The sequence below is a fragment of the Neovison vison genome, chromosome 1, assembly GCF_020171115.1.
Source record: "Neovison vison isolate M4711 chromosome 1, ASM_NN_V1, whole genome shotgun sequence".
Taxonomy (NCBI): Eukaryota; Metazoa; Chordata; class Mammalia; order Carnivora; family Mustelidae; genus Neogale; species Neogale vison.
Genome location: NC_058091.1, coordinates 98,147,424 through 98,162,682, shown reverse-complemented (window position 1 = coordinate 98,162,682; position 15,259 = coordinate 98,147,424). Strand labels below are relative to the sequence as shown.

General features: G+C 39.5%; 1 protein-coding gene across 12 annotated transcripts in view; it reads left to right on the top strand.

Moving 5' to 3' along the window:
• The window catches only part of PKHD1 (PKHD1 ciliary IPT domain containing fibrocystin/polyductin), a 475,771-nt gene that overhangs the window by 51,164 nt on the left and 409,348 nt on the right, over positions 1 to 15,259 (top strand). For all 12 annotated transcript variants that reach the window (XR_006385080.1, XM_044252662.1, XM_044252680.1 and 9 more), the window contains 5 exons: positions 221 to 348; positions 2,624 to 2,808; positions 3,695 to 3,817; positions 5,229 to 5,334; positions 6,056 to 6,331. Coding sequence is in view for 11 of the 12 variants with exons in the window: in XM_044252662.1 (XP_044108597.1) it covers positions 221 to 348; positions 2,624 to 2,808; positions 3,695 to 3,817; positions 5,229 to 5,334; positions 6,056 to 6,331 (818 nt within the window). In the remaining variant the exon portion in view is untranslated. The remainder of the gene's footprint in view (positions 1 to 220; positions 349 to 2,623; positions 2,809 to 3,694; positions 3,818 to 5,228; positions 5,335 to 6,055; positions 6,332 to 15,259) is intronic.

Genomic DNA, 15,259 nt, shown 5'->3' with positions numbered 1-15,259 from the left:
GCAGGCATCCAAATAAAATCTTTTTTAAAATAAAGAATCTTAAAATTTCCACTGCACCTCTTCTGCCATGATGGGACAGGGTATCCAATGTTTGGGAGGTTGAGACTATGTCCTGGAAACATGGCTGACAGCATGTTCTTTGAGCTGGGGTTAAGTTCTGTCTGGAGTGGCACTTCTGGATGGTTACTGTGCTTAAGGCTTTGTTTTTGACCTACCACAGCTCTGTGCCCACTGAAGGAGGACAAGAAGGATCTGGGGTGGTTCAGGTGACAACACAGAGGATACAGAAGACAAGCCCACCTTTAGGAGGATACTTCCGCATCCAACTTCCTACCACAGAGATTCCTGGTAAAGGGACAATTGGAGGGCATCAATGTCTCATTTTCATTTTTAGGGGCATTCTCAGGCAAACAGCATCCTGAGAAACAGCCTTAAAGCCATTTTGTTTAGTTTCCAGCATTTGAACATGGCCTTCTTAAAATTAAAGATCTGTATAATAATGATACCATATCATTTAAAAGGATCCCAATTTTGGGATGTGGAAGCTGAGTAGATTAGCTTCCCGGGGTTGTCATAACAAATCACTACAAACTTGGTGGGTTCAAACAACAGAAATCCATTCCTTTGAATTTCTGGAGGCCAGAAACCCAAAATCAAGTTTTCAGCAGTGCCACATTCCCCCACCCCGCCACCCCGAGGGCTCTAGGGGAGGATCTCTTTCCCAGCTCTTCCAGCTTCTGGTGGCTGCCCATATTCCGTGGCCACATCACTCACACTCTTACTGCCGTGGTCTCATTGTTTCTTCCTCTTCTGTCTCAAAGACTCCTTTGTCTCTCTCTTATAAGGATACATAGGATTGCATTTAGGGCCTACCTGGATAACCCAGCATAAGCTGTTTCTCTCAAGATTCTTAACCACATCTTCTGCAATATTAGATGCACTCTTTTGCCTTATAAGGAAATAGTCATATGTTCCAGGTTTTAGGACACTGATGTCTCTTTCTGAAGGCCCATGGGGCCCCGTATACTGGAACTTGCCCAGGGGTCACACAAACAGTTGATGACAGGTCTGGGTATGAACTCGAGTATTTGATTATTAGGTCAATCCTCTCCTCTCTAGAGTTTCCTAGGCCAATTTCCATGGTAGACATCATCCTTCCAAGTCAAACTGCATGGTGACACCGTATGCTATTGAGAATTTGAGTGGTCATAAAAGTGTAGAAAGAGCTTTCAGATGTAATTGGCATGGAACCTTTTTTAAATCCTTAAGAATTACACACATTTCACAAAGGATAAGGAATAGAGGTGATGGCACTATTTGTTTGGTAAGACCCTAGGAGAATCAGAAGGGAGGCTCAGGAGAGGTCAAGGGTGGCTGTATAAAAATTGGCACATGGCCCAAAAGTCTTCTGTCCTCCCAAGAAAAATGATGGCTGGGCTTGCAAGAATCTTCTCAGGTGGGAAGTATGGGGTTTTCACTCCAATTTGGCCCTTAGGACAAACTGAAGGCTGTGGGCTATTGGAGTCTGATAAATGTGGGTGAGTAAGTGACAGCGCCCTGTGTCTCTGAAGTCCATCCCTGGGTCATGCTTCCCTTCTCATGAGCCGCAGCCTGTCTGTAGATACTCTTCCTGCCACTGTGTTCTGTTGTGATGCCCTTCACATCACTGCCAAACAATCCAGGGAATTCAGCCTTAACTAGGACTTGGGAAATAGTAATGGCCTCACATTATCTAAATGTGGAACAACCTTTTTTAAAAGGAGAAGAATTTTGTTTGCATTTTAGAAAGAAAGTGGTCTTTTCTTAACCCTCCCAGGCTGTGTGGACTTCAAGAGGAAGACCCTTGAGGAGTTAGAAGGCATTTTGGGTTAAGTGAAAACCTGTCTCGCTTGATTGGCCAGCTTCTGAATTTTGTTGGGTCTCATTTTCTTCATTTCTAAAGTAGGCATTAGGATACCTAAATGGCCCACCTCCCGGGACTTTTGGGAGTAGCTAATGAAATGGAAACTTTTGGTAAAGCAAGAACCAGGGTTCAAACACCAGCAGGGCTTAAGCACAGAGCGCTGTTATTTTTCTGTGGGGATGTGGAATGGGGAAGCAGGTGGTTGGGCTTAAAAGAATTCTAATAGAGAAACCAAAGTTCAATGCCAACATTCCTCAGCTGGGTTGGCTAAGTTTTTATGGGTGTCAGCTGCTGTGAGCCTCCCCCACTCCCTGTGAAAGGTGGCCAACTTTTCTCTGTTCACAGGGCCAGCTAAATTTTTCCAGGGAAAACCCACCATTTAATTAAGGTTTCAGGCATTACCAAGGTGTCTGGAGTGTATATTTGGAGTTGACAGTGGAGAAGGCTTTGTCTGATGTGACGATGCTCTCCGCATGCTATTAGATGGGATACTGATTAAAGGTATCACAATATAAAAAGTAGACATCTCCTTGTGTTTGCCTTAGGAAACACATGGTTAACTGGGCTGGGGTTTCACTCAAAGGCACATTTTGAACTTGAGGGTCTCCTCTACAATTAGTGGGCTTCTTGACATTTATTCTCTGTTATTTTAATGAGGAAACCCGGTGCGGTGGAGTAATTAGTATCTTGTATGTTTTATATCAAAACCTTATTCCACAGATATCCCCGTGCATGTATCAGCTAGTGACCTTCGCAAGCTCTTACGAAACAATGCTGATAACTTCACATCTAGGTACCTCAACGTCAACGACTTCGCTGTGACAGAGGATCTAAAGTCTTGCTACGAACATGTGTGGACCCTCTCCTGGTCTACCCAAGTTGGAGATTTGCCCAATTTTATTAGGGTATGTATGCTAGTGCTGTGGATTTGGCATCCAGGAGCAATTTTGTTAAAAGAAAATCAGAATTATATGGGTGAAAACTGTCATGAATTATTAATTTTGTTGAAATATTCAAATATTCGGGAAGTTTTCAAGGCATGTTTTTTATCGCATACGTTCAATTGCTGATAAAGCAATTTAAACCCAATGTCTTCTTCCCTAACTCAGTGTAGGTAGAAGTTGTTGGTCAGTGTCCATCGTACAATGATTCTACATCTGTTATTGGATAATTTAAGCAGATGTGATTGACTTAGATTATCATGGAGGCAGATGGCACAACAGAAGGAAGTTTCGAAAAGGATTTGCTGTCTCTGGATAATGACAAAACCAGATGCTCTTGCATATTTAGGGTTTTAAAAAATAATCTAATGATCATCTAGCATTTGGTTATTATAAAATGAAACCCAAGATAAAATTTTATCCCCGTTATATGGTATTGTGGGTCATCTGGTTTTCAAACAGAATACTGGGGTAGAGAAGGAGGATGGACGAGAGTCATCTCATAGCACTTTTCCCCTTACCTTTTATTTTATTATTTTGGATTGCAAACATATAAAATAGAAAAGCACACAGAAACAGAATATCTCAAGACAGAGAGAGAAGATTGTTTTTTGTGCTTTTTTTTTTTTTGGCAGCTCTATTGGCACATAAATATTCCTCTAGTCTACTGGGACTTTCATTAACTGTTACTTACAGTTAGGGTTCTAGGCTTCACCCCAATGTCACCTTCACTTTCTAGCATCTGGTTACCTGAAATGTGAAGAGACCCTTTATCATGCATGAGGTTTGACTTCTATTAGATTAGACTTCTGTTCCTTGACAGAATTCACCAGAAATGTAACCCTTTCAGGTCTCTGATGCAAACCTGACTGGAGTGGACCCTGCTGCAGCCATGCGTGTGGTGTATGATGGTGGAGTTTTTCTTGGACCCATATTTGGAGACATGTTGGTTACAGCCAACCAACACACTCAGGTGAGGGTGCATGGGCCGCCCAGAGTACAAGCACCACTTCCAAGAGTCTCCACCCAGTATCCCAGATCAGTTTTCCACTCCATAAAACAGAGACAATTATGGCTGTCCCCTTTTTACTTCCACGGTGCATGAAAAACACTTCAAAAATACAAGCGCTTTGTAAACACAGTATCCTATTATTATAATTATTGATCTGTAATTATGGTCCCCAAAACGGCGAACCTCGATAGCCACATAGGATTTGTTACCTCCACGCAGTGGCACTGGAAAGTAAATGAGCTAAGTCGTGCCTTTTCTCCTTAAAATGTCCTTTTATCTTTTCCGTCTGCCTGTAGTCCGGTTGTAGGTCATCTGCTTTTAATTTGAGAAAAATTTAAAATGTGAAAACTATAAAGAATAATGTAACCAACACCTGGGTATCCAAACCAAAGGTTAATAATTGCCAACATTTCGATAGATTATATTTTGTGTGTATTTATGAATAAAAGAGAACATGAGAAATAACATTGAAGTGTTCTTTATCAGGTATGCCTTCATGCCATCCCCACACCCTTTCCCTCCATAAGCAAAAGTATTATAAATAGAGTGTGTGCTTTTTTTTTTTAAATATATATTTTTAAAGATTTTATTTATTTATTTTACAGAGAGAGATCACAAGTAGGCAGAGAGGCAGGCAGAGAGAGAGAGGAGGAAGCAGGCTCCCTGCTGAGCAGAGAGCCCGATGCGGAACTCGATCCCAGGACCCTGAGATCATGACCTGAGCCGAAGGCAGCGGCTTAACCCACTGAGCCACCCAGGCGCCCTAGAGTGTGTGCTTTTAATCCATATTTTATATATAGAGCATCAAACAAGCCCTATTTTTTTTTTTTTTTTTTTTTTTACTTTCTCCATCTCCAAGTATGGTAGAGTTCTACCAGTTTAACAGTAACGGTGAAAGGAAGAGTCATGTAGTCTCTTATTGGGGACCTACCATTTTAGAACAAAAAGACCCCAAACCAAAGGCCCAGGTAGACTATTTTCCAGTTGCATATCCATGTATTACAATGCAAGGAAGGTGCCTGTTTTATTGGCATGTACCAGAAAAGAAAAGACTTTTCACAGATATCTAGTTGAATAAATCTAGAGTGATAAAAGTCATTGAATAGTTTGAATTTTCTTAAATTTACTACAGAGAGGAAATTTACTCAAGATTTAGCATATTTGATTGTAGAAATGTTACATTTCAGCATAACAACCATCATTTTAAGAAAACCTAATACGCTTTGAATCATTCATTAGGGTTTGTTACTGAGAAATAGAAGAAAGAGTCATTAAACATGTTAATTTGGGCAAATTTCACAAGTGCTTTCTGAGTACTCTCGAGCACTTGAAATGCCTACATTTGCCTTTAATTATTCTGCCTTTTTTTCAGGTGGTTGTGCGTGTGAATGACATACCTGCCCATTGCTCAGGTTCCTGTTCTTTCCAGTACCTCGAAGAGTCAACTCCCCAGGTCCACTCGGTGTGGTATTCCCTGGGTATGATTTGTGAGTTGGCATTGAGACGGTCATGACTTCAGGCTCAGTGATTTCTTAGAGGCCATGTACCTGGTGATGGGTGGACAGGAGGGGCATCCATTCATGGGGTGGATATTAAGTGATATAGCAGAAAGTATATTTTTTGTTCAATCTAAATAATATGGTTATGGTTTGAAATGGAGGCAGGTGGAGGTGTTTTTTGTTTTTGAGAGAGAAAGGGACTGCACACCTGAGCAGGGGAAGGGTGGGAGGCAGGGGAGAGGGGGAGAGAGAATCCCAAGCAGGCTCCATACTGAGCGTGGAGCCCAATGTGGGGCTCAGTCTCACAACCCTGAGATCATGACCTGAGCTAAAACCAAGAGTGGGACATTTAACCAACTGAGCCACCCAGGTGCCCTGAGACAGTTGGAGATTTGATGGCCTAAAATATTTTATTCTCTTTGTCCCTTGTTTTGAAATGTTTATTTTAATTTTTTTTTCATTTGTTTAGAGTTGAGTAGTGTTCTCTTATTCCTAGTTTGAGAAAACTTCAGATGGGGGCTGTACATTGCAATAATAAATATAGATGCCCAATACTGGAGTCGTAATTCAACTCCTTGAATTTTGGGAGGGGAAGGTGAGAGGGAATGAACATTTGACATTAGACAGAATTCTCTTAAATGGAGTTATAGCACTGAGAGATGACTTTGTTCTTTTATTTATTTATTTTTCCTTCTTTAAGATGGTGACATCCACCTGCTGGTTTATATTTTTGGAACTAGTTTCTCTGGAGACCCCCAGGCTGTGGAGGTTACGGTGAACAAAACGATCTGCAGAGTTCTCTTCTCGAACGAAACGAACGTGGTCTGTCAGACAGACCTGCTGCCGGTCGGAATGCATCGGCTCTCTGTGGTGGTGAGGCCTTCTGGTCGTGCCATCAACGTCAGTGGAGAAGCCCTCTTCCTAAACGTGGAGCCCAGACTGGTTGCTGTGGAACCTTCCAGAGCTGCAGAGATTGGTAATCTGGGGAGCGCCCCACCTAGCACCTGACCCTCTGATGCTCTAGCATGCTTGCGGAGATGCAGGAATGCAGTCATGTCCTGTGATAATGCAGGAATGTAGTCGTGTCCTGTGATAAATTCCATACCCCCTGCGGGTCACAGGTTTTGTTTTCGGTCATCAGCATTTTTTTCTAATGACCTTCAGACTTTTGAGCCCTTAAATGAGGTCACTTGCCACATAAAGGATCATAGTTGGCTGAGGGTGTCAGGCATAACTGGGTCACTGAGACACTGGGAGAGTTTGGTCCAGGGGAAACAACACTAGGTTGGGAATTAGGACATAGGCCTGGGTTTTTGTCCTGCGGAAGTCAGATGTCTGACCTTAGGAGTCTCGATTACTTTTATGGGAGGCAGTTTCCTAATAACAATGACGGTACGCCCGGTATCATTTATTGAGTACCTCATCTGGGGAGTCGCACTCCCTAAATGCCTAGAGCTGCCCCAAAGATGGAATTACTGTCCAGTTTTTTGAGATGATGGTGGTTTGAAGAGGAGTGACGTGTCCAAGGCTTTCCAAAGGGAAGAGGTAGAGTTGGATACAAATGGGGATTTTCCGAAGCTCAGCCTCCTGCTTCTTCTATGCTATCCTGCTGTTTAGCTATGTGGTGGGCCTAATGATGCCTCATTCACCAGCCTTCTACTTTTGTGTGAGATTAAAATGAGCCAACAGATGGGAAAGTACCTCGAAAAGTAAAAACATTTGCAAATGCAAAGCATAGGTCTTACGTACACAAATGTTTGTGGAGTGATGTACAGTTGGGTCCTTGGCCAGCATGCAAAGCCAACTACTGTCCAAGCAGGGGGGTAGACCGAGGGCAGTGGGTCTGATCAACACTGACCTCATGGACTGTAGGTTAGTGCCATGGAAACCAAGGATCTCTCCATGCCTTCTGAGGGACGCAACCAGTTAAAAACAACCCAGCCAGGTTGTAACAATGTCAGGAACACCCATGCTTATATGTGTTAATGTATGATTTTTAGAGCATAAAACTTCTTTCCTTAATGTTTTGGATTTTTGTCATTTTGTCATAAAACAGTTTTATTTTCTTGGTCAAAGAACTGTGGCTTAGAACATTCTTTTAAAAGCAGCATTTCCTGCCACAGGCTCATTGCTCAAAGGCACCACTTCTGGCTTCACTTTGCCCAGCAGAGTGAATTGTGAGGCCCTGCCTGCCTCATCTCTGCACAGAAACAGGGCAAGCTTGCTCTAAATTTCTCGGTGGTTTCAAGCAGGGGCCAGATGATATGGGGTGCTTGGGGTAAAAGATCATATTCTCTCTGAACTCGGTGATTATTGGTTTGAATTTAGGGCCTAAAATAGTGTCTTTGGGGGTTCATAAGGGGCTTTCATCTGAGAAGGTTGGCTTTTGCAGTTCAGGTCACACTAAGCCGCTCCAGCCCCTCTCCATCGCCCACCAGCTGGATTGCGTAGACCTCCAGCGCCCACTTTGTCATCCTCACTTCCCCTCTGCAGAGTGCTTTGCAAAGGCGGTGGGGTGGGGGCAACTCTCCTGTTTTCTTGGGACTGAGGGTTTCCAAGGACATGCAACTTTCAGTTTTAAAATGAGGTTGTAGAACTTTTGGTGCTGAAACTCCAGAAGGTCCCAGGCAAAGCAGGGTGAGTTGATCACCCTCTTGATGTGCTGCACCAGCAATCTGTCCATAGTGCAGGGATCTGTCCGGGAGAATTTGCTTCATTGTTCAATACTTTAGTAAAAGATGGAAAACTCCAAGAAGGGGTAGTGTCTGGTGGGTGCAGGTGAGCTTTTAGTAAGACTGAGGGGAAAGGAAAAGAGAGAGAGAGAGGCTCTAGCTCTTAGTTTTCTAACTACGGGCTGTAAACTTTCCCTATTAACCCTTCCTCTGCCCTGCCGCCTACCTAGTAGCAACCAGTGACAATCAATCAGTCAATCAACTAATCACTCAACATTTTAACGCCCTGTGCTCCATACTGAAGATCTTGGCTCTCAAAGCGTGGTTCTGGACCAGAGGTATCTGCATCCTTTGGGAGCTACTTAGAAACACAGTCTCAGGCTCTACCCCAGACCTCCTGAATCAATTTGCACTTTAAGGGCATCCTCAGGCAATTTCTAGGAATAGTACAGTTTGAGAAATGCTGCTTGGGGACTTTAAGGAGGACCAGATCGAGGCCTACCATGAAGAATTTACAGAATAGCTTTATATGTAATGAACACATAAAGTAATGTAATCAGTAACATTCGAAATCACCACTTGCCCATATGCAGAAGCACACTTGAAAGGTTTTTTTTTTTGTTTTGTTTTTAACAGAGGGAGAGAGCGTGGGAGCGGAGGAGTGGGGGGAGAGGGAGAGGGAGAATCCTCAGGCCGACTCTCTGCTGAGTGCAGATCCTGACATGGGGCTTGATCCCTGGACCCCGAGATCATGACCTGAGTCAAAATTTCCATGACCTTGTCTTCCAGATCACTGATACATTCTTCTGCATCCTGTAATCTGTTGATTCCCCCTAGTGGATTTTTTAAAATTTCAGTTATTGTATCCAACTTTGATTGGTTTTTAAAAATATATTCTATTTCTTTACTGAAGCTCACACTGAGTTTTTCCATTCTTTTCTCCAGTGCAGTGAGTATCTTTATGATCATTACTTTAAATTCTTTATCAGGTCTATTACTTATCTGGGTTTCACTTAATTCTTTTATTGCATTTTTTTCTTGTTCTTTCTGTTGAGACGTGTTCCTCTGTCTCCCCATTTTGGATGACTTTCTATGTTTGTTTCTAGGGATCAGGCAAAACTCTGTGGAGTTGGGTATGATACCTCTTACGCAGACTGTGTGTGCTTGGAGTTTTGCCGATAGAAGCTGTGGACATATATACTAGTTACTCTTTTAAACCGTGACTTTTTACAGAAAGAATGAAGAAACAAGTAATAATAAAATTTAAAAAATAAAAAATAAAAAATAATGGAAGAAGAAAAAAAAGAACAAGAAAGAACAAAACAACAAAAAGAGACAAATTTTCAAAAGTAAAAATACAATGAAGCAGTATAAATTAAAACACCCCCCCCCCAAATCCACAGCTGGTTTCTGTGCCCCAGCACCACAGGATGGCTGGCACTGGCTCACGGACCCTGGGCTGGCTGAAGTTACAAGCTTGCCAAGGTGACTGAGCATTCCAGCTATGTTGTCTGGACCTTACTCTGGTCTAGGCTTTTATTGTGGGGTGGAAATGTGAGATGTGTCCTTCTCCAGTCCCTGTGATCTGAAGAACTTTCTGGCACCAACCACTTGGCAGAGTTTTAGTGTTGTCTCTTATATGCTAGTTGTTCTTTTATAATGCAGGGTTTTCTCTGTCCCCAGAGACACAAAGCTGTTCCTGGTTTTTCAGTATTCCTCGCCCTAGCCATTTGCAGTGTTGGGGTGGAGGTCTTGTTACTGTCTTTCTATATCTCTTTCTGTTCTCTTGCCATTCTCTCTGTCTTTGGTTGTTTAATAGCTATTCACTTTGCTCTCAGTTCTTCTTCAGGAGGAATTGTTCTATTAAGAGGTGTAATTTGGTATGTTCTGTGGAGGAAGCGAGTTCAGAGTCTTCTTAAATTGCCGTCTTGAATTGGAACCTATTATCATTGTGATTTTGATTTTGATTTTCCAAACGACTAATGATGTTGAACATCTTTTCATGTCCTTATTAACCATTTGTGTATCTTTGGAGAAATGCTTATTCAAATCCTTTGGCCATTTAAAAAATTGTGTTATTTGTCCCTTTATTATTGAATTGTAAGTGTTCTTTATATATTATGGATATGAGTCTCTTATCAGATATATGAGTTGCAAGTATTTTTCCTCTTCTGTAGGTTGTCTTTATTTTCTTGATATTATTCTTTAGAGGACAAAAGTTGTTTTTTAATTTTTTTTAAAATTTTAATTCTCGTGTAGTTAACATACAGTATTGCATTACTTTCAGATGTAAAATACAATGATTCAACAATTATATATATTACTCAGTGTTCATCATGATAAGTATACTCTTAATTCCCTTTACCTATTTCACTCATTCCCCCACCCATCTCCCCTCTGGTAACTGTTTATTCTCTATAGTTGAGACTGCTTTTTGATTTATCTTTTTTCTCCTTTGTTCATTTGTTTTGTTTCTTAAATACTGTACATGAGTGAAATCATATGGTATTTGACTTTCTCTGACTGGCTTATTTCACTTAGGAATATACTCTCTAGCTCTGTCCATGTTGTTGTAAATGGTAAGATTTCATTTTTTATGGCTGAATAATATCCTGAGATAACTATCTACCTATCTCACATCTTTATCCATTCTTTATCCATTGATAGACACTTGGGTTACTTCTGTAATTTTACTATAGTAAATAATGCTGCAATAAGCATAGGGATGCATGTATCCCTTTGAATTAGTGTTTTCATATTCTTTGGGTAAATACTCAGTAGTGCGATTACTAGATTGTAGGTAATGTATATTTTTAATTTTTGAGGAACCTCCATACTGTTTTCCACAGTAGCTGCACCAATTTTGCATTCCCATCAATAATGCATGAGGGTTCTGTTTTCTCCACATCCTCATGAACACTTGTTTCTTGAGTTTTTGACTGTAGCCGTTCTGACAGATATGAGTTGATTTGCATTTCCCTGATGATGAGAGGTGTTGAGTATCTTTTCATGTGTCTGTTGGCTGTCTGTGTGGCTTCTTTGGAAGAATGTCTGTTCATATCTTTTGCCCATTTTTAAATTAGATTATTTGCTTTATGATGTGAGTTGTATAAGTTCTTTTTTTTTTTTTTTTAAAGATTTTATGTATTTATTTGACAGGCAGAGATCACAAGTAGGCAGACAGAGAGGGGGAAGCAGGCTCCCCGCTTAGCAGAGTGCCTGATGTGGGCTTGATCCCAGGACCCTGAGATCATGACCTGAGCCAAAGGCAGAGGCTTAACCCACTGAGCCACCCAGGTGCCCCTGTATAAGTTCTTAATGTAATTTGGATACTAATTCTTATCAGATATGTCATTTGCAAATTTCTTCTTCTTTTCTACTTCTTCCATTCAGTAGGTTGTTTTTTTAGTTTTGTTGGTTGCTTCTTGCTATACAGAAGCTTTTTATTTTGATGTAACCCTAATAGTTTATTTTGCTTTTGTTTTTTTCAGGAAACATCTGGAAAGATGTTACAGCCAATGTCAGAGAAATGACTGCCTGTTCTCTCTTCTAGGATTTTTGTGGTTTCAGGTCTCCCATTTAGGTCCCTAATCCATTTTGAGTTTATTTTGTGTATGCTGTAAGTGAGTGGGCCAGTTTCATTCTTTTGCATGTAGCTGTCTGGTTTTCCTAACACCATTTGTGGAAGAGACTGCCTTTCCCCCATTGCATATTCTTGTCATTTTGTTGAAGACTAATTAACCATATAATTGTGGGTTTATTTCTGGGATTTCTATTCTGTTCCATTGATCTTTCTGTCGTTTTTAATGCTAGTACCATATTGTTTTGATTACTACAACTTTGCAATATGACTTGACGTCTAGAGTTGTGATACTTCGAGTTTACTTTTTCTTTTTCAAAATTGCTTTGGCTGTTCAGGGTCTTCTGTGGTTCCATACAAATTTTAGGATCATTTGTTGAAGTTCTGTGAAAATGCTTTTGGTATCTTAATATGGATTGCATTAAATCTCTATATTGCTTTGTGTAGTATAGATGTTTCAACAATTTTTTTATTGTGTTATGTTAGTTGCCATAAAATACATCATCGTTTTTGATGCAGTGTTCCAAGATTCATTGTTTATGTACAACACCCAGTGCTCCTTGCCATACATGCCCTCCTTAAAACTCACCACCAGGCTCCCAGTCCATGAGCGTGGACTGTCTTTCTGTTTGTTTGCATCATCTTCAGTTTCTTTCATCAGTATTTTATGTTTTCAGAGTATAGATTTTTTCTCCTATTTGGTTAAATTTATTTTATTAATTTTGGAGCAATTGTAGATGGGATTTTTAAAAAAAATTCTCTTTCTGTTACTTCATTGTTAGTGTATAGAAATGCAATGGATTTCTGTACATTGATTTTGTATCCTGCAACTTTACTGAATTCATTTATCAGTTTTAGTATTTTTTTGGGTAGAGTCTAACATTTTCTACATACAGTATCATATCATCTGCAAATAGTGAATGTTTTATTTCTTCCTTGCCAATTTGGATGCCTTTTTTTATTCCTTTCTCTTGTCTGATTGCTGTGGCTAGGACTTGGAATACTATGTTGAATAAAAATGGCAAGAGTAGACATCCCTGTCTTGCTCTTGACCTTACGGGAAAAGCTCTTAGCTTTTTAGTAATGTTGATGTTAGCTGTAGGTTTCTCATATAAGCTCTTTATTATGTTGAGGTATGTACCCTCTAAACCTACTTTATCGAGGGTTTTTAATCTTAAATTGAGCTGTGCTTTGCCAGATACTTTTCTGTGTCTCTTGAAATGATCATATTATTTTTATCCTTTCTCTTATTGATGTAATGTATAATGTTTGTTGCTTTGCAAATATTGAAACCACCCTTGCATTCCAGAAATAAATACCACTACATCATGGTGAACATTTTTAATGTACTGTTGTATGCAGTTTGCTAATATTTTATTGAGGATTTTTGCATCTGTGTTCATCCAGGGTATTGGCCTCTAGTTCTCTCTGTGGTGTCTTTATCTGGTTTTGGTATCAGGGTAGAGCTGGCCTTATAGAATAAATCTGGAAGTTTTCTTTCATCTTCTATTTTTTGGAATAGTTTGAGAAGAATAGGTATATACTCTTCTTTAAATGTTTGGTAGAATTCTCCTGTGAAGTCATCTGGTCCTGGACCTTTGTTTTTTGGGAATTTTTTGATTACTGTCTCTTCAAATTTTCTCTTTCTTCATGCTTCAGTTTTGGTGTTAGGAATTTATTCATTTTGTCTAAGTTGTCCAGTAATTGGCATATAATTTTTTGTAATATTCTTTCCCAATTCTGTGTATTTCTGTGATATCAGTTGTTATTTCTCCTCTTTTATTTCTGATTTTGCTGATTTGAGTCCTCTTTCTTTCTATTTTGCCTAGTTTGGTTACAGGTTTATCAGTTTTGCCAATCTTTTCAAAGAACCAACTTCTGGTTTCATTGATCTGTTCTATTGTGTTTTATGTTTGTTTGTTCTTATTTCTTTTATTTCTGCTCTAATCTTTATTATTTCCTTCATCCTGTTGGTTTTAGTTTTTGTTGTTGTTGTTGTTATTTGTCTACCTCCTATAGATGTAAGGATAGATCGTCAATTTGAGATTTTTCTTACTTCTTTAGGTAGACCTGTATTTATGTAAACTTCCTTCTTAGAACTGCTTTTGCTGGATCCCAAAGATTTTTGGACCATTGTGTTTTCATTTTCATTTGTAATTTTTGATAACTTCTTTGATTTCTTGGCTGACACATTCATCGTTTAGTAGCATGTTATTTAGGCTCCATGTATTTGTGGTCTTTCTAGATTTTTCCTTGTGATTTATTTCTAGTTTCATAGCGTTGTAGTCAGAAAAGATACATGGTATGACTTCAATCTTTTAGATTTGTTGAGATTTGTTTTAAGCCTATTGTGTGATCTGTTCTGGAGAATGTTCCATGTACACTTGAAAAGAATGTGTATTCTGCTGTTTTATGATGGAATGTACTGAATATGTCTGTTAGAATTATACGGTCCCATGTGTCATTCAAAGACACTGATTCCTTACTGATTTTTTGGATGATCTATCCGTTGATATAAGTGGGCTATTAAAATCCCCTACTGTAATTGTATTAGTATCTGTTATTTCCTTTAGGTTTGTTATTAACTCTTTATGTATTTGGGTGTTCCTGTTTTGGGTGCATAAATAATTATAGTTGTTTTATCTTCTTGTTGGATTGTTCTCCTCATTATTCTATAGTGTCCTTCTTTGTCCCTTGCTACAGTTATTGTCTTAAAGTCCACTTTTTCTGATATAAGTATTGCTATCCTGACTTTCTTTTGACATCCATTTGCATGGAAAATATTTCTCTGTCCCTTCACTTTCAACCTATATGTTTCTTTAGATCTGAAATGAGTCTCTTGTAGGCATCGTTGAGGTGGGTCTTATTTTTTTATTCATTCTATCACCTTATGTCTTTTGATTGGAGTGTTTAGTTCATTTACATTCAAAGTAATTTTTGGTAAGTATGTATTTATTGCCTTTTTCTACTTGTTTTGTGGTTGTTTTTATAGATCTTCTCTAATCCTCTTCTCTTGCTCACCTCTCTCATGGTTTGTGCAGCATGGCTTGTGGTTTTTAATATCGGTGAAGTCTAGTTTGTCCTATTCTTGTTAGTACTTGCGCTTTGCTGTCATATCTAAGAAATAATTGCCTAATTCAGTGTCACTAGGATTTATGTATATTTTTTCCTGAGAGTTTTATAGTTTTGGCTTTTGCATTTAAGTATTTGATTTAATTTTTGCTTATAGTTTGAGGTAGGGATCTGTATTAATTTTCTAGGGCTGCTTATCCAGGTTCCAGAAATTGGATGGCTTAAACAACAGATATTTATTGTCTCACAGTTCTGGAGGCCAGAAGTCAAGGATCAAGGTATAAACTGTGTTGATTCCTTCTGAACCAGCTTATGAAAATCTGTTTTAAGCCTCTCACTTAGTCTTTGGTGGTTTGTTGGCAATCTTTGGTGTTCCTTGGCTTGCAGGAACATCACCCTGATCTCCTCTTTCATCTTTACTTGGTGTTCTCCTTGACTTTTTCTGTGTCCAAATTATTCCTTTTAACTGGGATATTCATCATATTGGATTAGGGACCCACAGTCCAGTATGACTTCATCTTGTCTTAACTAATTATAGCAGCAATGACCCTCTTCTCTAATTAGGTCACCTAATTTGAGG